This window comes from Apium graveolens, chromosome 4 (assembly GCF_009905375.1).
Source record: "Apium graveolens cultivar Ventura chromosome 4, ASM990537v1, whole genome shotgun sequence".
In the NCBI taxonomy this organism is placed as follows: Eukaryota; Viridiplantae; Streptophyta; class Magnoliopsida; order Apiales; family Apiaceae; genus Apium; species Apium graveolens.
The window spans coordinates 259,047,783-259,072,200 of NC_133650.1; the positions used below are offsets into that span (position 1 = coordinate 259,047,783).

General features: G+C 35.2%; 1 protein-coding gene across 2 annotated transcripts; it reads right to left on the reverse strand.

The window, feature by feature from the left end:
* Nucleotides 1-843: 843 nt before the first annotated feature.
* LOC141720877 (uncharacterized) lies at nucleotides 844-10,125 on the reverse strand. Of its 2 annotated transcripts, none has more exons than XM_074523528.1 (21): nucleotides 9,901-10,124; nucleotides 9,741-9,814; nucleotides 9,563-9,640; nucleotides 9,151-9,279; nucleotides 8,535-8,585; nucleotides 8,288-8,431; nucleotides 8,066-8,188; nucleotides 7,692-7,769; nucleotides 5,938-6,030; nucleotides 5,741-5,863; nucleotides 5,181-5,264; nucleotides 4,592-4,690; nucleotides 4,298-4,516; nucleotides 3,989-4,061; nucleotides 3,352-3,455; nucleotides 3,003-3,262; nucleotides 2,830-2,916; nucleotides 2,398-2,625; nucleotides 1,655-1,733; nucleotides 1,486-1,549; nucleotides 844-1,271 (listed from the first exon to the last, which is right to left on the reverse strand). In XM_074523528.1, exons 1-21 carry the CDS (start codon nucleotides 9,992-9,994, stop codon nucleotides 1,159-1,161), a joined length of 2,397 nt encoding a protein of 798 aa, XP_074379629.1. In that variant the 5' UTR covers nucleotides 9,995-10,124; the 3' UTR covers nucleotides 844-1,158. The 2 variants fall into 2 exon arrangements, with proteins under 2 accessions (XP_074379629.1, XP_074379630.1); XM_074523529.1 differs by having other exon boundaries at nucleotides 1,149-1,285; nucleotides 9,901-10,125.
* Between the last annotated feature and the right edge of the window lie 14,293 nt (nucleotides 10,126-24,418).

The following is a 24,418-nucleotide window of genomic DNA, read 5'->3' on the forward strand; positions in this document are numbered from 1 at the left end:
AAAGGTTTATAAGAAATTCTATTCATCCTGTTTGCTAAGATTTGGAATTAGAATTAACTTTGTTTCAAGACATGTTTTAACTTTCAAGGAAACTTCGTATGCTTACTTCTAAAGATAAACCAAGGGTAAAGCTTCGATGCATACATGTTAAATATATGATCCTATTAGGGCCTTCCTCTAACACCTTAAAGTTTTAGATGAACTGGTTACTTGACATGGTATCAGAGCTCAGGCTGGCAGAGAACTCTCGTCACGAGCAATCGAATGAGTTTGGTCAAGGGATTCGGGGTAGAGGAGGTCGGAATAATATAAGATCCTGTAAAGGACTATTCTCTAACATCTTGAGATTTTAGGTTTTAGAGTAACTGGTTACTTAACAATATAATTTGCAGAAAGCGCTAATTAAGAAAGACTTGACAATACAATTTGCAGAAAGCGCTAATTAAGAAAGACCTCAAATTACATTTCTATGTTAATATCATTACTATTATTCTGAATGGGACGACAAAGAATAAGAGCATTTATGACACTATCCTATTCCAGTTAAAGCCCTTTTTTTAATAGTATTTATTGAAAAAAAAAATGTAATTTTTTTCCATTGTATTATTTTGTCAACCAGTGCAGAATGCAGAGGGGGAAGTCTTATGTACTTCCATTTCCCCGTGCCTTCTTCCATTATTACCAGACGATAAATGTAAAAACACAACAATACAATTAAAAAGGTTCTCTACTTCTAGGTATCGGACACATTAAAAATAAGTTCTTGTCACTAGGTTCTCTATATCTTCTAATTAGTTAAGCAGCAGATAATATTCCTGACGTTGCTAAGTTGGTTCAAGAGACTTGAATAATCAGGCATTGCAAATTTCATTGGCTTGCCACGGACAATATCAAACATTAAACGATTACATACTGAAATTATCCAACCGGAATATTATAAAGATAGTTATAATTTAACAGTAGAAAACTTTAAAACCTATAAACTTCCTGTTCCTTCTTTTTCTTACTAAGCAGCTCCAAAAATTTTACTTCAAAGAAGCTGGGAGCTATAAATATGTTAGGTTGGTGGCTAACACAACCAATTGAGTAGTGAATCTGAACCAAAGCTTCATTCCATCAGTAACCACACATTTGACAATGGTGATCATCCGATCAAGCTCAATGGAAGGGGAACCAGTGCTGTGGCCACTTGGGATATGTTCTTTTAAACAAATTCATACACACTGTATCACTCTGCTGCAGGACCCCATTCAAGAGACACTTCATTGCCCCTATAAAAGAAAAACTGTAAGACTTACTCAAATATTTTGTCTCAACTCTCAAGTAAGAAATACAAAGTGCCATAATACTTCCGAGCTACACTTGCAAAATTACATGCTAAAGCCGGTATTATAAGATGTTAAAAAGTACACAGTTTTCAGATGATAATACTAAAAAATATAAAATCCCTTTAATCTCAAAACGTTTGAGTTCAGAAAAACATACCATGTGTGCCAACAGGCTCTTTAATACGACCCCTGTGACCACATTTAGTCCATACTTCCACAGGCTGTAGAACAGTAATATTCACCATAAGTTGACAAAAGTGATACTTGTAATAAGATGTATTAAATTAAAATAATCAAAACTTAGATAAAACTCCAAAATGACTTACCTTGAACCATCTAACATCCTCAGGATTGTGAAACATGTATCTGACTGAGGCTTTCTTCTTGGAAACCCGTTGAGGATACCTACATCAATTATCTTTCTTAGTAACTTAAAACAAGAAACTGATTCCAGCAAGAAAATAACATATTAATTTTTATATATTGTATTTTATTTGATTAACTATAAACCATTAGGCTGTCCTGCATCAGGAACTACTTTAGCTTTTTTGAGTAGTTCTACAGTCAAAATACAGTCTCCTTTTGAGATAACACAGACACTCAAAGTTGAGAATCAATGAGATAGGACTTCACTCAAATTTAAGGATCAACTTATAATTCAATTATAAAAAAAATTGTCAAAAGAACAGTTTGCACAAGCTTAACCAGGTGTGTGAATCATGAATCAATCATCCACGGGATGCTTTAATTCCTAAAACATAATTTAGGAGTAGAATCGTCACAATTCCCATTTCCCACAGTAGAATGTGTTCTTACATTACGGAATTAGTACCTAGAAACTTGCCAAAACTAAATCGTAACATCAACCATGTCTCAGAGATGCGAGTCAAAATTTACATCACCCATTTGAAAGGTATATATTGTTTTGAAAACCCTCATACATATCAATCATAATTTATGCTAGAACTTTTCTCCAATACATTCCCCACTCCTTATTTGATAGTTAGGAGGTGGGAATAAATTTTAAAAAAGAATCCATTTTCCCTATTAAAAAAAGATACATGCTTACCCGGTTAGAATAATCTTCTTGAGAATAATCCGATCCGGGTCAATACTTCGCAATGAACCAACAGCAGCCACAGCAGGTGCAGCCATGTCTCCACCTTTGATGACCACTAGAGGAAGAGGAGGAAAAGAGATTGGAGCATATATCGAAGCTATGGAGAATCTCCCTGCATGAAGAAACCTTTCCATCTTGCTTTTGTCTGAATTAATACTGTCGGAAGAAAATATAGGCCTGCAAAATCATATACAATTTAAAAACTTATAGATTAGTACATATAAAAGGACGGAGAAGAACCAGATATCATTAGATGCCAAAAAAGTAGAGCATATCTGCTATGGTTCCACTTTGAGGACATGTGCACTCAGAAAGTCCATGGGTTTAGTGCACAAATGTACAATGACAATTATTATAGCACTTTACGAATTTTAATCTTACCTTGTGACAAACTGGCGAAAACCGACATGAAATATTAGTTCTTCTTTGGCCTTGATTGGAGCACTGTAAGTCTCATGCTTCTTCACACTGTACAGATGTAGAGCAATACAATTTTGTGAACACCAAAAAGGAGGGTCTAACTCAAAACTAAGAGGACAACATCAAATTCGTACCTGAAGTGAAGAACAGAAATTTTGGACTCATGCTGCAGGAGGCCACATGCTATGACAGGGGAAACTTTGGAACGGTCACATAATCTGGAAGCAACGCTAAATGGAACTTCTTTAATGTGCAATCTGACATAAGAGCTTGCAGGTATACATTCATCCTTGTCACCATGCTCTTTTTCCTGAGCTTTAGAAATGACGTGTTTTTGAGTTCTTGCAAAATTGTCAAATGTAAAAATCCTTGCATATTCTGGTGGTAAAGATTCCTGAAATTAAAATCAAAATATCACAAACTGTAAAGTTGATAGACAACATAATTGTTTCCAAAGGCAATACAAGACTGGATAAAAGATACCTTTGGATCCCATGAGGAGGTCCTGAAAGACTTCAGACCCCTGTACTTAGCAAATCGCTTTCGAGCAGGGACATCTAATGGGGTATCCACTTCATCTGGATATTCTGATGTAAAAGAGCCAGTGATAAGTAAACAGTTAACACAACAGTAGTTTGAACCTTATACTAAAATAAAAGAAACAACTCAAACTCAGTCATTACAATTGAACCCGACAGCCACCAAGCCCATAGTTGACTTGGTATTTACATTTGTATTTTTCCTTGGTATTTACATTTCCAATCACACTAAACTTCTAAATAAAGATATCTTCTTAAACTTTCACATCAATCGTAAAGTTTAATATGCAACTAATTTGTTAATGGAAGATAGAGATAGGAGCAATTCGGGAGAGGAGGGAGTATAAGATATGTCCTTTTAATCACACATATACCCTGCAAATGCAACTAAGCAAGACACGTAGTTGCAAAATGCACAGACTTAACTCTTAGATGCAATGCAAAATAAAGAGGAAACAACAGGTTTACTTTTTAACTATTCCTTTAATATAAAGTTGCTTTACTCGTACAAAGCTCTGCTGCCATGGAATTAATAATGATTCCAGATATATCAGACTGTACAATCAGGGAAGAAAAAGTACCCTCATCTTCAGCATGAGCATCCTTAATTCTACGAATCTCTTCCTCTATTTGCTCCTTTGTCATTTCACCTTCCTGAGAAAGAAGTGCCACGTAAGTATATGAATGCAAGATAAAGAGGAAAATTTTAATCAGAAACCAGAATGAAGTATTAAATTCAGGTAATCTTAAAAGGGAAAAGTCGGGATTGGGTGCAAACCTCCCAGTATGAAATCCATTAAAAAATGAAGTGGGGGTTTATATTGGTTAATAGCGGTTGGTAATATCTTCAATAAGACGGTAAGTGATCACTATAAATATTGAAGACTCACCATCATTACAGAATCAACTTCAGATTCTTGATCTGATTCTCTATCATTGAGTGAAACGAAAGTCTTGCTGTCATCATCATCATAATTTTCAAGCAAATCTAGGCCATGACTACTGGTATTTCTTTCATCAAGTACCATATCATCATCTGCATCAACATCGCTGTTTGAATTATCCAAATCTGAACTTTCTACATCCGAGTCATCGACAATCCATGCAGCCTGCAGATTAAAAATTTGTGAATACTGATAACTATTATCATAAAGTAAATTGTGGCAGTAGATACTATAACTCGCCTGATATTCAGAAGTTCCTCGAGGAAGAGTTCTCTTCTTCAGCTTCTTCTCCTTGTGATTTTTATCAGCTTCAGCCATTTCTGCCTCTGTTGGCCATGTCTAAAGAAGTACAATAGCATAATTGAGAATCACTAGGAAACATAGGAGGACTATTTCATGCAAACAAGAATAAAAGATCAACTATAAATTGAGATCTACTACATGCCTAGTTCAAAGACCACTTCTGTAAAAGATTAAAATACTAGATCAAAATATTAGAGCAGATTATACGTAGTACTTGACACACAAACTAAGTGATGCAGGACAAGATTCTGAAAGAGCGATTAGGAACAAAAAACAGGAATAACGACAAAACTCAGGTGAATTAACTGCAGAAAATTCACTACCCTTAGGGTCTCGCAACCGCAGAAGTGAGAAAGAATATGGATCACAACCCATGAAGAGACCCAATTTAATATTCTATAACATCTTAAAACTTATACGAGTAAACAAGAGCATCTCATAACCCAACATAACTGCTACAAAAAAAATCTCCAATGCACTTTGTAATTCATATTTGCAATAATGTACCACTCGTCAAGATCCTCACCTGTTCGCCTGCCAGTGGGTCGGGGAGGTTTTCAACCAGCAAAGGCTCTTGTTTCATAGGATCAGGGATCAAAGAGCTGATAACCTGCAAGAATTAAGAACAAGGCATCTAAACACGTAAAACAAATCACCACCAACATTCACAAACATCAATTATGCTGCAGCTGGAGAGAAGTAATAATATTTGATAAGCTTCCTATGCAAAAACTATTGTAAAAGTCTGCCAGCATTCTTCTAATAGGTTACAGATTTTAAATACGATAGTGGGAAAAATGATAGAGGCGTTTATAGAAAACCTCGAGCTCATTGCAATCAGCTCGCGCGTAAATTTTATAGTGTCCTCTAGTTCTGTGGAAAACAAGTCTTTTTAGATACTAGATTAGTAGATAAAAGTAAGAAGGTCAAGGGATTTTTGCAATATGCACATCTATCTGTAGAATTATGAACAACCCAGATCAACAAGTTAAAGAGACTAAGATAGTGCATTGATAGTTTCCTAGTAGCCAAGCGATTCCCGAAATTTGTATGGGAGACGGTCAAGCATCAAACAAGTAAGCATACCTGAACACTATGTGATTCATCGGAATCCATAACGTCTGCTTCTTTCCTTATATTTAGAGGGCATGGATCCTGAAGAAGGTCCACTTTGCACAACTGATAATCCCCGGCGCCTGAAATATGAACCTGCAAAATAAAGATTTAAGCTTAGCATATAATTTTTGACCCATCAGACTATCAGAAATGACTTGATAGATTACCAGCTGATTTACAGAAAGACTACGAGCACGCAGATAGCCAGTCAAAAGAAGAGAGCAATTATCGGCAATAGAATCCGCAGCTATGCAATCAACCTAGGGATGATATAAAATACAGAATTTAGCTGCCATATATCCAAGTGTAATATTTAAAATAAGGCACAAATGAGACATTTAAGATATTTTCAAAGAATTTCATACATCAAAAAACAAATTATAAACTGCAGATAAAAGAAACATTATAAGTGACTCATATAAAGTAAACATCCATAAACTAACTTATCCAAAAAATCTTTTCTACGTCCCTGGCTTGGGAACAGCCTAAAATATTAGGAAATTAACAAGTGATGCGATGAAATTTTAAGATGTCCCCTATGTAAATATATAGTCCTGACAGTTTTACATATTAATTGTTGCCCAAAATTTTACATGTGTGCATACTTTGGACAAACAGATATAAATTATGTTGCTGATTTCTCACATATTTCCTAAATCTACATAAACAAACTCACAGATGCAAATGACAATATTAATAATCAGAACCTATAGCATGATTGGAGTGTACGAATAGCACCATGCCAATTGCAAGTCCAATAAAAATTATATATAGCGTTGGTAGCAACTCATGATCCATATGAGGCACCTGACACCCATTTTTTTCACTTCTCTTCTAATTAATGTCTATCACTCAGAATAAAAAGTACTTGTTACTATAGGCACTAACCTTCAACTTAGATCAAAAGGTTTATGGAAGGAACAAGACTATTTTAGGAGTACAATAAAATGCCACTAGTCATATATTATGACATGTTCTAAATATTACCACCCAGGTGTAACTAAAAACCACATAGGAATCAGGCGTACAATCATGTATTTTTCTTGGCACCTAGGGCAGCTTCCTACAAAAAAAAATGATAATTATCACCTCCAATCCTCTATAATGCATGGAATGAATTCTTGGGCCTTGTTAAACTGTTCGCCCCGTATCAGGGGGGTAATCGACCCACGTCGAACACTGCCATGATCTGCTCGAGCTCAATTAAAAAGTTAAGGCTCGAGCTCGAGTTCGGCTGAGCTTTTAATTTCAAGCTCGAACCTCAAGCTCGGCTCGGTAAAGAATTCGAATAGCTCTAGCTCGAGCTCGATTATTATCGAGCTGAATTTGAATAATTTACGAGTCAAGCTCGAGTAGCTCACGAACAGTTTGGCTCGAGTAATATATATAACTAACAAATTTATCACACAACATATTTATAATTCACAATTTGATAAGAAATATATTTGCATATCATAAAACAATCTAAGAGCAAAATAGAAAATAATGCAACTAAGATTAGGAAGAATTTTAAGGGCCAGAACTTATGTGACCATGATGAAAAAATATCATTAATTTGTCAAGTTATCTATTGAGGTTCAACTTGCCATATCTAGATCAAGTATCTCATGACAACTATGCATACTCATCATGTTCCAATAGGCATAAATAGTTGTGCAACTCTGTGAGGTGAAATAGGAATGCAAAAAACAAGTAATCAAAACCACAAACATCCTTTTAAAAAAACCAAGAACATGTCCTCCATGCAACTTGTTACAGAAAAAACATTCAGTGCAAACCAACAAATCTGATTCACAATTTATATGCAGCAGACATGCAACATGAGTGTTGCTATTACGTTATTAAAATAAACTATTAATGGGAAAAAAGCTGTGCGAGGAATCTAGTAGACCATAAATATATTTGGCAATAATAATACCACCTTCTGTGCCATGAGGTACGGCCTCTGGTTGCGCCAGTGAGGAGCAGTTAGTCTTTGTTCCTTGAAAAGCCACATGAACTACATTCAACACAAGTGAAGAGTGTGAACAACATAATAGAACCGTGATCCAGGATGATAAAAAACCATTGCATTCGTTTAACATTCACCCTTTAGGTGCTTCGGATAAAACTTGCTAAATTCAATGTGCTATCACATAGAAGTTCTCTAATAAGTTTATATATGCAATCTAGAGAAATTATATAGCACCAGGATGATGTTTTGCCAGATTTTCACAAAAATAAGTGACCCGACATCAATATGTGCTTTAATATGCTATGACTGATCACTTTATTCCAAGTAGATCTACTAATTACCTTGTGCAAATCATCCTGTGTATCTGCTGGATAAAATTTGCAATCCTCAGGAAACTCCGAAGCAAGGGTAGAAGCACATATTTTCTTTAGTTCGTTTCTCTTTTTGACCTCAGATGGTAAACCCTAAAGGGGAAAATGATCATGTAATCAAATTACGAAACATTTTAATAGTGTCAAACAAAACATTGCAATCAATGTTCTGGACAACAATAGGGAACTTACCCGAATCAAAACAGCAGTGCTTGGTAAACCTAGAGATCTAAACACAGAGAGGCATTGGGCTCCGAATGAATCAATGTAATAACTAGAACTTTCTTCTTCAGATGAAGAGTGTGCAGATGCCACAAAGGCAATCAAATCGGCGACCTACCATGATATACATACAAGAGGTAAATTAAAAGATAAATGAAGCATTTATCAGATGGATATGCATCTTGCAACTAAACAAATTCAAATAAATGGTACACACCTTGGCCATTTCCATGCATGCTAACAAATCACCATGAGGTGCTATCAATACCTAGTATAGTCAAAATAAGTTAATTAGTTTTTAATTAATCTTATTCATATAAAGATGTTCCATTGAGACACCGATTAACAAAAGACTGCGGCGGTAACCCCGCATTAATGAAATTTATTGAATAATATTACACGGGCAATTAGTCATAAAAAATTGCCTAGTAAGTCCGAGTACGTTGGTTGCTTCTCAGAGTATCAGACACACAGTTGACCAAATTGTAGTTCCGTAGCATAAATAATATACTAGCAAACAGAAGATCACCACTAGCTTAAGATCACCACTAGCTTCGATTCCTAGCTTTCAAATACTTCTACCCGTGTTAAGTAACTTCTTAGCATACCCACTGTCCCAGGGAAACATGTCATTTCCACCTAACTCTCCTACGTTCTTATTAAGCACAAATCCCAGATCCAACAATTCAATAGAGCTGTTGGTAAATCAGTTAATGTGTCGAACAAACTCCAATGAAAGATAAATCGAACACCTTTCAAACATAAACACTTCTTCCTGGAATTCAAAGAAAAAACACTGTCATATGAAACAATTATATAATGGTGGAGCATACCGTAGTTCTCAGCTTGTACTCGGAAGAGGAAACTGTTAAATCTGCTCCAGTTGTACGAGTAGATAACAAATTCATGAAATCCTCTGCTAGTGAGCTAAGATTTGCTGAAGCTGAAAGACCGAACAGAACCTAGACAAAGAGAAGCTTTATTAAGTTACGCCCTTGGGATAAAACAGTAGTGTCAAGCTATAAGCATTGCCCGTGCTAAAGCCAAACTCAATATAACATTCACGGAAGTTGTAAAAGAGGAATAACGTTCATCTATCTTCTTACTCAATTCGTTTCTGTAATATAGACATCATATTAATGTTGGAGATGGAAATATAATTACATTCTAACACAAATTCACATATGTAATTAAAAAAAAATACATAATAAAAAACACGGAAATCATGAAAAAAACAACACTCACAACAATACGAGGAGGACTAGTGGATCCATTAACAGCGCGCTTCTCTTTCAAAACCGCAGCGCGTTTCTGCTCCCTCATCTACACAAACATCAAATCTTCAAATTTCAATCAAACAACTAACAAACACAAAATTCATATACAAACACATTTCGAAACATAAAGAGTAAAAGGAGATTACCATCTTATTACGCTGAAGTCGAGCAGCTTTAGCTCCTTTGGTAACATTACGGTCACCTTTCGAAATCTTCTTATCTGTGAAATAAAAAAATAAAAATTGAGTAAAGTTAATTGAACAAAATGAAAATAAAAAAATAGGGGGAGATAAAAGAGTAAAGGACCTTTAAGAGAAGTCTTGTGAACATTGCGAGTGGCTTTGGAAGCGAAGCGTGTTTTGTGAGGCTTGTTTAGTTGAGCGCGAGAGCCCCCCGCCATCGCTAATTACTCAGATGAATGTTTGATAAACCCTAAATTGCTATTGCGCGGCGGGGTTTTATCGGATAGATTCTTTTCTTTGTTTTTTCACTTCTTTTTAGTTTTCTTTTGCTAGAAGCCTAGAACCGGTGCGACCATTTTTTTTTGTCACGCTATTATAAATTTTTTTAAATATAAAGCGAATTGAAATTTGTAACATATCAAATTTATTTATTATTATTTTTTGGGTGATGATTAAAAATATCTTTTTTTAATACTTGGCGGCATATATAAAAATACCTCTATAATATATACTTTAAGATGGAGTATTATTATTCCGCATTTAAAAGTTGGATATCATGTACAAAAACAGTGTTCTAAAAATCGGTATAGGCGGCCGCCTAGACGTTAGGAGGTGGTAAAACGCCCCGACTCGGACCTAGACGATGATTTAGGCGTTTTTTTTTTTAAATCGGGTCAAAATCGGGAAAGACGGGCTGGGCGGTCAAAAATCGGTCATAGGCGGTCTAGGCGGGAAATAATTAAAAAATATTTTTTATGTTTTTATAATTTTAATTCATTAATTTCATAATTTCACATAATAGCATGTCAATTTCTAATATAACGTATTGGTAAGAAATAACAAGTAATCTAATATATTTATTTTCTCACTTAAAATATAAAAATGACATATTGTAATTAATTTAAAAGTGTGAATTAAAATATAGTTAATATTGTAAACTCAATAATTAGTACATAACGAATTTCAAATGTGTAGATATTGTTTAATACCATTCTAATTTCTTTTTTTAAACAAATATTTGACATATTGATCATTTTATAATTATAAAAATTAAAAATTATATTTATATTCTTCCGATTAATGTTCCTATTAATCGGTCCGATTAATCTCCGACTTGCCGATTAATCTCTCGAAGGTACCCTCACCGCCCTGGCACGCCTAGCGATTTCTGGAACACTGACAAAAAAGAGAAAAAATGAAGAAAAATTAAATAAAAAGTTAATGTTATAAACCTTGAATTGAAAATATTAGTTATATTTAATATAGAGAAAGTATAGGAGAATAGAAGATGGAGAGAAAGTTGTGTTTCATTTCATTAGCTAAATGAGATATTTATAGTAGTTGGTGTACAAGGCTTACTAAGTAAGCTATTCAAATATTCTTCATTAAGTATTACAAAACTTCCTCAATAAGCTTTACAAGTCTTCCTCGATAAATTTTACAAGTCTTCCTCGATAAGCTTTACAAGTCTTCCTCAGTAAGATTTGAGAGACTTTCTCGATACGCTTTGACAATCATTTTATATTTATTCAAATATTTTAACACCCCCCTTGATTGTCAAATGTGAGTTATTGCAAAGACTGACTGTCTCGTTAAAACCTTGCAAGGAAAAACCCAGTGGGATAAAAACCTTGACGAAAGAAAAAGAGTACAGCCTCCCCCTGAATAAAATGTCTCACATTTTGACATTTTGATGTAGCAAACTTTTTAACCTCCGCATACCCATATTATTTCTCAGCTTCTCAAATGTTGATGTAGGTAGTGACTTTGTAAGTATATCCGCCATATTATCGCATGAGTGAACTTGTTGAACATCAATATCACTATTTTCTTGAAGCTCATGAGTGTAGAAGAATTTTGGCAATATGTGTTTTGTTTGGTCCCCTTTAATATATCCTTCCTTAAGTTGTTTGATGCACGCCGAGTTATCCTCGAATAGAACTGTAGGACTGTCTAAAATACTTGATAATCCACATGATTCTTGAATATGTTGAATGACTGACATTAGCCAAATACATTCTCTGCTTGCTTCATGAATTGCTAGTAACTCTGCGTGGTTTGATGAAGTTGCAGCCATAGTCTGTTTTGTAGACTTCCAAGAGATAGAAGTATCACAATATGTAAATAGGTAACATGTTTATGATCGCCCAAAATGAGGATCTGATATGTATCCAGCATTTGCATATCCAACTAGCCGTGATCTTGAATTATTTGGGAAGAATAGTCCAAGATCGATTGTCCCTCGAAGATATCTGAATATATGTTTTATTCCATCCCAATGCCTTTTAGTAGGGTCAGAACTAAATCTTGCCAACAGGTTCACTGCAAATGCAATATCAGGCTGTGTGTTGTTTGCAAGATACATGACAGCGCCAATTGCAATGAGATATGGAACTTCAGGTCCAAGAGTCTCTTCATCTTGTTTTCTAGGACGAAAATGATCCTTTTCAACCTCGAGTGATCGAACAACCATTTGTGTGGTTAGTGGATGAGCTTTGTCCATTTAGAACCGATTAAGAATCTTTTCAGTGTAGTTTGATTGATGAACAAATATTCCTGAAGATAAGTGCTCCACCTGTATATCTAAACAAAATCTTGTCCTTCCAAGATCTTTCATTTCAAACTCATTTTTCAAATAGTTAGCAGCATTAGTAATATCTTCAATAGTACCGATAATATTCAAATCATCCACATACACAACAATAATAACAAAACAGTTGATGACCGTTTAATAAAAATGCAAGGACACACTTGATTATTAACATATCCATCATTCAATAAGTATTCACTAAGCCTGTTGTACCACATACGACCAGATTGTTTCAAACCATACAATGATCGTTGTAATTTAACAGAATATAAATGTCGAGGCTTAGTGTCCTCAATATTTAACCCTTCAGGAATTTTCATATAAATATCACTATCAAGTGATCCATATAGGTATGCTATCACAACGTCAATCAAACGTGTTTTCAGTTTTTCCATTCAAGCCATACCCATTAGAAAACGAAAAATAACTCCATCCATCACAGGAGAGTATGTTTCCTGGTAATTAAAACCAGGTCTTTGAGAGAATCCCTGGGCTACTAGACGGGCCTTATATCTCACAATTTCATTTCTCTCATCTCATTTTTGTACAAACACCCATATATTCCCGACAGGGACTACACCAGTTGGTGTTTGGACTGCAGGTCCAAATACATTTCTCTTGCGCAAGGATTGTAATTCTTCTTGAATTGTAATTTTCCATTTTGGCCAATCATCTCGGTGTCGACATTCTTTCACACTTTATGGTTCAGGATCGGAGTTCATAATAATATCAGATGCCACGGAAAAAGCATATACATCATCAACCTCAATACTCCCACGATCCAGTAATTTTGCTTTATGGACATAATTCATTGAGATCTCATAATTTTCAGGTACCTTTGCTTCTGTAGAAGCATTTGCCACTTCTAGGGCATGTGCCACTTCTGGGGCAACATTCTCTTCTGGAGGCAATCCCACGTCTGGGAGTTTTGTTACAGCCACTTCAGGGGCTTGAACCTCTTCAGGAGGTAATACCACTTCTGGGGTATCTTATGAAACTTTTGCCACTTCTGGGGCAATTCCAATCAATTTTCGTTTTCGTGGTACAATATATTTTGCACCAATAGGTCTACCACGCTTCTGGCGTGGCTTTGAATCACCAATCAATTCTTCAGGAATTGATTTCTTAGTAGGAATTTCAACTCGTGTCGGAGCATTAACAGCAGGTATATGTGACCTTATAATATGTCTAGAGTCGCTAAAGGCATCCGACATTTGATTAGCAATATTTTGCATATGAATAATTCTTTGAACTTTAGATTCATATTGATTAGTACGTGAATCAATAGAATTTAATCCTGATGCATTCCATGATATTTTGGAATTTAATTTATGCAAATCATTATCTTCCCCTAATTTAGGGAACATGGATTCATCAAAATGACAATCAGCATAGCGAGCAGTAAAAACATCACCAGTTAATGGTTCCAGATACCTTATAATAGACGGAGAATCAAAACCAACATATATACCAATTCTTCTTCGAGGTCCCATTTTATTTCTTTGTAGTGGTGATATAGGAACATACACAACACAACCAAATACTTTTAAATGAGATATATTAGGTACTTGACCAAGAACTAATTCTTGAGGGGATTGTTTGTGGTAAGCAGAAGGCCTTATTCTAATTATATTTGCAGCATGAAGTATTGCATGACCCCAAACAGATTAGGTAACTTTGCCCTTAGGAGTAAGGGACGGGCAATAAGTTGAAGTCTTTTAATTAAGGATTCTGCTTAACCATTTTGTGTATGTATGTGAGCCACTGGGTGTTCGACTGAGATTCCTACTGACATACAATAATCATTAAAAGTTGCAGATGTAAATTCAGCAGCATTATCTAGTCGGATTGATTTAATGGGATGGTCAGGAAATTGAGCTTGGAGTTTAATTATTTGGGCAAGTAATTTGGCAAAGGCTATATTTTGGGTTGTAAGTAGATATACATGAGACCATCTAGTTGACGCATCAATTAAAACCATAAAGTACCTAAATGGGCCAGAAGATGGATGAATAGGACCATAAATGTCACCTTAAATTCTTTCTAAGAATTTCGGGGACTCGGTTTGAAGCTTAACTGGGGATGGTCGGACAATCAGTTTTCCTAAGGAACATGCTGAACAATGAAGTTCATCTTGGGATATTATCATTTGAGTTTTAAGAGGATGTCCCCCAAAATTTTCAACGATACGACGCATCATAGATACTCCTGGATGACCGAGTCTTTCGTGCCAAAGGGAAAGTAGTTTTGGGTCTATGACTTTGGGGATGTTGACACTATGAGATTCAAGAACTCGTATGCTCGTAACATATAATCCTGAAGAAACCGAGTGGAATTTTTCTAGGACCCTTTTATTGTCAATGGTGTTTGAGGTGATGAGAAGGTATTCTTTTTCATTCTCATTAGTTGTTTCAACGTGAAACCCGTTAAGACGGATATCTTTAAAACTCGGTAGGTTTCTAGTTGACTTGCTAGAGTATAGAGCCTCTTGTATGTGTATGTGTGTCTTATTTGGTAGATAAAAACTAGCTTTACCAAAACCTTCTATTATATTTGATGTACTCGATACCGTCTAGACATGTGAGTTGGTTTTAGTTAACTGTGAGAAGTATTTCTGACTCTGTAAAATAGTGTGTGTGGTTGCGCAATCAACAATGCATATATCTACCATCTCTATACATATATAAACGAAAAAAATCTTTATTAAAAACACAACGAGTACATAGAACAACAACATGAAACAAGTACATAATGGAAATAAGTAAAACACAAAGGAAATAAGTTAAGCAAGACAATACATATGAAGTTTAGTCGTCTAAACCATAATAAAGATTAACACCAGTGTCTATTTTATTTGAGGCCTTATTGACTGGTTCATTAACTAGATTATAATTAGCGAAGTTGGTTTCTACTCTCTTTCCATTATTCCTTTTGGATGACTCGTAGAGATCAACAAGATGTTTGGGTGTGTGACAAGTATGTTGCCAGTGCCCCTCAGATCCGCACCTATGACAGATGCCTCGGTTCTTTCCTTCATGGGTGCCTGTCTTTTATTTGGCACTTCACGTTGTATTTCTGGTGGCCAGAGTTGTAGCCATCACGTTGCCACTTCAGGTGGCCAGAATGATATTGATTGTGAAACCGACCATGGAAATTTCCACGTCCACGGTTTCGTCCATAACCCCGTCATTCTCTATGCCCTTTCCCACGTTCATTCTTCAGGAATGATGTGTTATGTACTTCAGGTAACTGGGCAGAGCTTGTTGGACATATCTGATGATTTTTCAGTAGCAACTCATTATTCTTTTCAGCCACAAGAAGGAGAGATATCAGCTCGCCATATTTCTGAAAATTACGCTCCCTATATTGTTGAGCCAGGATCATAGTGTTGGGGTGAAAGGTTGAAAGGGTCTTTTCAATCATTTCAGCATCAGTAATATTTTCACCACATAAAATTAATTTTGAGCTTATCTTGAAAAGAGCAGAATTATATTTAGCTACAGATTTGAAATCTTGTAACCTCAAATTAATCCAGTCATATCGGGCATATGGCAAGTGAACAAGTTCCTGGTGGTCAAATCTATCCTTGAGATTATTTCAAAGGGTGAGTGGATTTTTGATAGTGAGGTATTCAAATTTTAGATTTTCGTGGATGTGATGCCTAAGAAAGATAATCATTTTTGCATTTTGTTCAACAGTTGAGATTTTTTCCGGGTCAATAGTATCTTTTAGGCCATTAGCACTAAGGTGTAATTCCGCATCAAGGACCCATGACAAATAATTATTCCCCGAAATATCCAATGCAACAAACTCTAATTTTACAAGATTCGCCATTCTGAATAGATTTTAAATAAGATATAATATGTCACATAATATTTAAATAGGCAAGTTGAAATAATAACTTTATACAAAAGTTACGACGGCATAACCGACCAGAAAACTTTTGATTATTACTTGACGACAGCGCCATCTTTATAGTAATATTACTTGACGGCAGAGCCATCTTTATAGTATTATTTGACGGCATAGCCATTTAGATTTTAATCAGTAACATAAATATGTAATGATATTTAAAATAAAATGAGGAAAAGAAAACATACCTCTTTTATGAAATAGTTTTAGTTGATAGGGACTCGTGGGTCAGAATAAGTCGTAGCTCTTTCGAGAATAAAGCTTTAGTTGGCAGAGACTCGTGCTGATAACGTGTTATAAACCTTTGTTATAAACCTTGAATTGAAAATATTAGTTATGTTTAATATAGAGGAAGTATAGGAGAATAGAAGATGGAGAGAAAGTTGTGTTTCATTTCATTAGCTAAATGATCTATTTATATTAGTTGGTGTACAAGGCTTACTAAGTAGCTATTCAAATCTTCTTCATTAAGTATTACAAAACTTCCTCAATAAACTTTACAAGTCTTCCTCGATAAACTTTACAAGTCTTCCTCGATAAGCTTTACAAGTCTTCCTCGGTAAGATTTGAGAGACTTTCTCGATATGCTTTGACCATCACTTTATATTTATTCAAATATTTTAACAGTTAAAGTATATTAGGCATTTACAAATTGCTTATTAACTGTTTCAGATCAAAGTGGTCTGCATCCTGCTAATGCATATCTTCACCGGCCCAATTTTTTCTTCTTTTTTTTTCATTTTTTAAACGAAATATTCGCTTTAAAAATGCATATTAGTATTATCCATTTTTCAAATGAGTATTAGAGTGATATTTTTGGACAAAAAATAAAAAGTAGTTTCTTGTTACTCATCCTAAAAATTGTGGCATTTTCGTCATTTTTTTCTTCTTTTTAGCCCAAAATTCAGATCAAATCCCAATAATTATACTTAATTTGATTTTAAATTTATTTTAATCTCGACCAATATATTATTTGGTCTTATTTTAAGGCCATTATATCGATAAACAAAATATCTTTATCAAGATTTTAAAAAAAGTAACATAAATAACATGGATACAAAAACAGTTCTGCATATTATATAAACCCAAATATGGTACAGCGTGACCAATTATCAAATTTTTTATGTTTCGGCGTGCAATGCATGATTTTTTTATTTTTTTATTTAACAAATATTTATTCATTTAAAATAGTTAAAAAATAATTAAATTAAAGTTTAAACAAATAAAAAAATAACTGAGTTTCAGTTAAAGTTTTAAAAATCAGATTTTGACAATTTTACAGCTCAAACGAAGCTCGCGAAATAATATTCAATTCAGTGATGGTTTAAAAAAAATCAACACATATTATTCAAATATTAAAAGAAAATTTTAATTACGAATTTTGCATTATTATTTTATTCAGTTTAGAATGCCTACTTCTTTCATTTTAAATCATTAAAAAGGTAGAATATTCTATTAATTTAGAATATAAATCAATTAATAATAGTGAAATCCCTTGCATTCCCATAAATCTCACCAATAACATCATCTCAAATTGTCAAGTAAGCAATGTCACGTCATTTGGAACCAAATTTTGGTACTTCTAGCGGTACTTATTTAGAAAACTACTTAATAAAAAATAAGAAAAAAAATACTCGATAGGTAGTCCGTATATGAATTTATGTTAGTTGCAAATCGAATAAACACGAAAGCAATAGAAAAGCTTTGACCCTAACCCCTTTGTATAAAATCTTGTACAAACATATCTCTGACTTACAACAAAGCAAAGATGGAATATATGTAGATAGAATGGAAATTGAATTTAGAGTTAAGGTTAGATACCAACCGTAAGTCAACCAAGATCTGGGAGAAGATAGAAATTCTGTGTGAAGGTACCGGGAAATTGAGGTCAAACCAGAGACGAATTCTGATCTCACAATATAAGGATTTCATGGCTAAACATAAAGAATGCACTACTGAGGTTTTTGAAAGTTTCAACAAATTAGTAAATGACTTGCAGCTGCATGACAAGTTCTATAAAGTTGAACACGTCAACCTAAAATTCTTGTTCACTCTTCCTGACTATTTGAAACAAAAGATATCTGCAATAAAAGAAGGGAGTGATCTAGGGAGAATAACGTTGGAGGTTTTATATGGTATATTATATGGTATTCTTAAAATATATAAGCTGGAGATGATGTAGAGAAAATCATTAAAGATGAGTCAAGAACATGTTGTGGATGTGTCAAGTGTCTTGATAGATAATGATAAGAAAATAATTAAAACCGAAACTGAATCTCGGACTCAAGTTATACAACATATTGAGCAGAAGAACAAGGAACTTTAAAAGTAAGTCATTCTCGAGTTGGAAGAGGATGAATATTACATTGTTGATGAGTTGGATGAAACAGACCAATCTATGGCCTACATAACAAGAAAGTTTTCAAACATAAGAGTTAAACGACCCAAGTATTTTAAGAGTAAAAGTCAAACATCCTACAATAACAACTGGAAGGAAAATATCCAAACAAGTGCGGCTGGAAAAGGTGGTTATAGATCATGATTTGTGGACAGATCTAAGATTAGGTGTTATAAATGTGATGAGTTTGGCCATTTTGCCACATAATGCCGAAAGCCAAAAATGACGAAGAAAGATAAGGCATACTTGGAGCTTAAGCCTAAGTATGAAGTACTTCTGAAGAAGCAACAAGGAAAAAAGAGTATATTGCTAAGGGAAAGAGTTGAAATGACACTGTTAGGTCACACACACACTGTAGAGGGGGTGAATACAGTGTAAAATATAATCAAATCGAACTTTAATAACTTAAGTAACAGAAAACAAACTTTATTGAAATAATAAACTCTGTTACAGTATGGAACTGTTACCTCTCAGTGATGAACAAATATCACGAGAGCTGCTAGGGTTACAATTAATAATCTTCTCGAATATGATAGCACTTATAGTGTAAACCCTATGTCTGTGTTTATATACTACACAATTACAAGATAATCGCTAATTGATATGGAATATAATTCTGCTTCCTAAAATATATCAATCAGATATCTTTTCTTCCAAGTATTCTATTCTTCATAGAATTCCTTCTTCATGCATATCTCTTCTTATGTTTATCTCGATCTTCTTTCCTTTAATCAGTTGTTGTCCTTATCTGAACATCCTTCAGTACTTAAGTTCTGATATCCATCTTCTGATGATTATCTCCTTATAATATAAGTACCGATATCCTTAAGTCCTGACTTCCAGTAAGTACTTATTTATCCTGTTTAAGTAAGATCTGAAAACTAAACATAAATCATATTAGCCATGACATTATCAAATATATCTAACAATCTCCCCCAACTTGTAAATTAGCATAATATACAAGTTTAACAGATATTTGATGATGTCAAAAACATTAAGTACAAATGCATGAGAATTAGACTAGATAACTACAACTTACATTCCTTAAAGCTTTACCAATATTTAACTTCTGATAACAGCTTCAGTCTGTACAAATATCAGAATTTAATCAGTTGTAGATCTTAACTTGACTTCATCTTCTGATCTCTCTGATGTCAGGAGTTGTTCTGAGATAGTTCTTCAACAAACATCTCTCAGCATATCTAAGTTCATCAATCATCCTCCTTTTAGCATCTTTAAGCTCTGCAGTATCTTCACCAATTTGAAAGATTGCAGCCCTGAGATCATTAATCTTAGCTTTTCTTATATCCTGATCCAGTCTGATCAAATAAGCTTTATCAGACTCAAGATTGAATTCCACAGCCCTGTAACCCAGAAAGGTAGTTATAATCTTAACAGTGTTGGGCTTCATTTCAACTATATCACCCTTGTGATCTCTGTACTTTGGAACATATGTGCTGTCAGACTTAACAGAATAAAGCCTTTTCTGTCTCTGAATCTGATCCTTCAAATAGTTTGCAGCACTTCCTGTCAATCTGTCATTCACTTGAAGTAAGAATAGTACATGCTCCAATTCTTCAAAATACTTCAATGGAATGGCATTTTGCCTTATATGATATACCCTACCATCTGTCATGAAGTACAACAAGATGTGTTCTTTCAAGTAGGCATGGTAAACCATTTGTACAGATTCCAGTTGATTCAATCTCTCAGGAGTTGCTCCAATACCTAGTTCACTCAAGGAAGTTGGATCATTGGTAGTGTTCTGTATTCTTCTTTCATCAGCACTTCCCAATCCAGTTTTATCTCTTGCTTCCTTTCCAGTAACTACTCTTGCTTCAAAACCACTTGCAGCAGTCTTCAAAGGTTGAGTCTGTTTTGCCTTAGTGAATCCTGGTAGGAGTTTCTTTGATTTATCTTCTGATATCTTGAGCTAAGTCAGAGGTTACTTGCTTCTTCAAAATATCAGAACTTATTGTCTCCTGATTCTGAACAACTTGAGCCATGTCAGAGGTTGTCTTAAGAACTTTTCTTGAAGTCAGAGCAAGATCAGCATCTTCATCAGTAATTTCTTCATTCTCAGGAGGCACATAAACCTTGATAGGTTCACCAACCTTTTCTTTACCCTTGGATCTTGGATCTATCTGCGGTTGTGATTTAGCCAATATTGCTTCAGTATTTGTCATTTCTTTTATCACAATGCCTTTGAGTTTTGGAAGTATCTTTTTACCAGAAGCTTCAGATTTAGACTTGACTTTTTCAGTTTTAAGTCTGGCTTCTTCTTCCATTAAACTCTCCAAGTCCATTCTTGGATTTTCCTGAAGAAATAACTGTCTTGACATTTCTTCATCAAGATCTAAAAGTTCATCAGAACTTATCCTTTTACCAGTAGCAAAACTAATTCTTTTCCCAGTATCAGAACTTGTCCTGTGACTTGTGATTTCAGCTTTTCTTGATGAGAAACCTCTACCTTGACTATGACCTCTACCCATTCCAGAGTTTCCTTGGTCATCCTTTTCTTCATCCTTCCCCTTCAGTGTCTTATCAGTCTTGCATTTGGACTTAATTACTTTCTCCCCCTTTTTGGCATCAGCAGGTAATAGAAGAGAGACAAGCAATTCCACGGAGGCTTGGATTTCATTAAGTTGAGATTGCTGAGAAACTTGATTTTTCAGAATATCATCAATCTGAGCTTGTTGTTTCTCTTGAGTCTTTTCAATATAAGCAACTCGGTCAAAGGTAGGTTGGAAGAATTTTTTCTTGTCAATTTTCTGAATTTGTTCCTGTTTGATGAATTCTTCCTGAATCTTGTGTAGCTCTGCATGAGTAGTTGAATGGAGACCTTGTAGATGTTTAGTACTCAATGCAGTGACTCTAAGCTGTGTTTTGAAATCATCAGTATTTAACATCTCATCAGCTTTTGTCAAGTGCTCAGCCAGATTCTTTGCAGATGGAACACAAGTAATTGAGTTCCATTCCTTAGTCCACTCCTGACCAGCAGGAGTTTCACCCCAAGGCACTGGTGCTTCTCTTGTAACAAACTTTCTAACAAGTTCAGATTTAAGAACAGTTTGTTGAGGGGCATGTCCTGAAGGACCTGCTTCATCAGCATCTGCATTTGGAGCAGCATCACCAGTATCTCCAGCAATTGCAGCATCAGAACTTACAGAATCAGTATCTTCTGATAAAACAACAGTATGAGTAGCAATGGAGGCTTCAGCAACATCCTCTAATTGCTGATCTGGTTCTAAGTTCTGATCAACAGCCATATCCTGATGCTCACCTATATTCTGATCATCAGCATCTAGATGCAGAGAAGGTGTAGTAGATAATTCTAGAGTTTGAGCAGCATCAGTAACATGTGTTGTTGATGGATTAGTTGTTGTTCGAGCTTCTAAGTAAAGAGTGTCAGGCACAACCAGGTTCTAAATATCAATATCAGCACTTGTGCCTGGGTCAACAGGAGATACAGACTTTTGAACAGGAGACACATATGGTGTGTTGGCCTTTTCAGTAACAACTTTTTGAGTTGGAGTTGATGAAGAAGTAGTGGCCTTAGCAGATTCTGGTTCTTGTGAGATCAGAGATTCCTGATCTCCTTCCTTAGTTGCTGCTTCCTCATCATCTGAAACTGGCCTTTTGCCCTCTGTTTCTTGTATCTCTTTGAAGATATGGATTCCTTGGGAGTTTCATCAACAGTCATTCTTCTAAGCCTTTTGAGAAGCTTAGATCCCCCAATTCCAGAATCCTTCTGAGAAATCTCTTTCTCAGCTTCTTTTATAACAAGTTCTGATGTAGGAACCTATTCCTCACTATCAGACTCATTCTCAAAGCAATCCTCCTTCTCTTCTGAGGTGTTTGAGAAACATTCTTTGTCCTCTTTGGCTTGGAGGATGAGGGCCTCACAGTAGGTCCTGAGGATGAAGGTTGGGCTATCTGTGAAGTTGAGAGATATGACTTGAGATATGTCATGAGTGTAGGTTGAGTAGTATGAGTAGTATGTTCTGATGAGTGTTGTGGTGTTTGGGAGGTGGTTGGTTGGACATCAGGATAAACAGATCTATAGGTATCAGGATCATCATTTACCAAGATCTGTTTTATAGACTGAGGAATCTGTAATGGTCTAACCACCTTTTTCTTAACATCGGCATTTACTAAATCAGTAAAGGCTCGTTGTGCAATTTTGAAAGATGGGGTGAAGTCAGTGGTAGGTTGGGGGTCATCAACACAACAATGGTTATAAATAAGCTGACAAAATCTAGCAAAGTGGACAACATTCCTATCTTCTGTCATCCTATCCCCAATAAAACTTATCACAGCATTTGCAAAATCAAAATGAGTTTGGTTAATGATAGCATACCCGATGTGCTGACTCATGATAGGGACAGCATCAAAGTTTGAACACTTATTCCCAAAAGCTTTAGTGATACAGTCAAAGAAGAAGCTCCACTCCTTTCTGAGATGAGCCCGTTTTAACTGCCCAAGCTTTGCCAAACTCTGCTCATACCCCAAACTAGCCATAAACTCTTTAAGAGCTAATTCCTCCGGGATTGAATAAGTACATCCTTCTGGTAGATGTAGGGCCTTGCGAATTGTACCAGGAGTTACCCCATATGTAGAATCACCCACTTCGAAAATAATACTAGGAGTACCATTTTGACCACCATTATCAAAGTTTCCAGTCCTCCAAAATGTCAGAACTTGTTGGCTTGAAAAGGTTGAAGGTTGGGTCAATGCATACCCGATTTCACCGTGTGCAAGAAGATCTTGCACAAAATGCAACTCAGACGGAGCTTCAGCATTATCAAGAATTGCAGCATAGTTATTTGGAACAAATTTAGCCCCATCAATGATCAAATCCTTAGGTGCCATGAAAATACTCGAGATTTAAGAGTGCCTGTTAGGTGTTTGATAAAATGTCTGTATAAAAAACCAACGTCAGGAGTAGAAAGAAAGTAAAAGCAAATAGAGAGATAAAGTATAAAAGTGAATAAAAGATTAAAAAATCCTCTCTCCGTCTTACTTATACTTTGAAAAAAAAATGTTACCGTTGGACACCTGTCAGACATGCATTAATAACGAATAGTTAATGGGCACGGGAAAACAGTAATCATTACTTACCCACTTGCAGTTTTTCAAGGAAAAACCGTTCCACTTACCCAGTAATTCCATTAATCAAGGTAAATCAGTTTTAATTCAAAATTGAAACTGTTCCCACTTATTCAATTATTTTTCACTGCAGCACCAATATTCTGAAAAAAATTCGAGTGAGAATGACCAAAATAAATCAAGGGTTCAAGTACTGATAACGTAAAATCAGAACTTAATTTACATTTGTTAGGTCATCAGAACATGAATATTTATCAGGATTTATCAATGCAGTTCAGAACATCTTAGAGACAAGAACTTGCAAAAAAAAGAAATTTCATTAATATATTAAGAGAATACATTCATGAAATTTAAATTACATCAGAACTTTTACAAGATTGTCCTAAGCTGCTATACCTAACATCAATAGCCTTAGTCCTCGCTCAATAAGCAGGGCAAGGCTGACGATGAAGAAAAACAGGAAGAAGAAAATAAATCATTTCTTCTTCCTACTCTCGACAAACAGAATAGCGAGTCGTATGATTCGCTCTTGCTAGCGGAGAGCTTCCACCCTTTCCTCCTCCAATCGCTCCAGATGGCGATGGTAGTCCATGTAGAAGAACAGGAGGTGGGTGAGTACCTCTTGGGGAACTG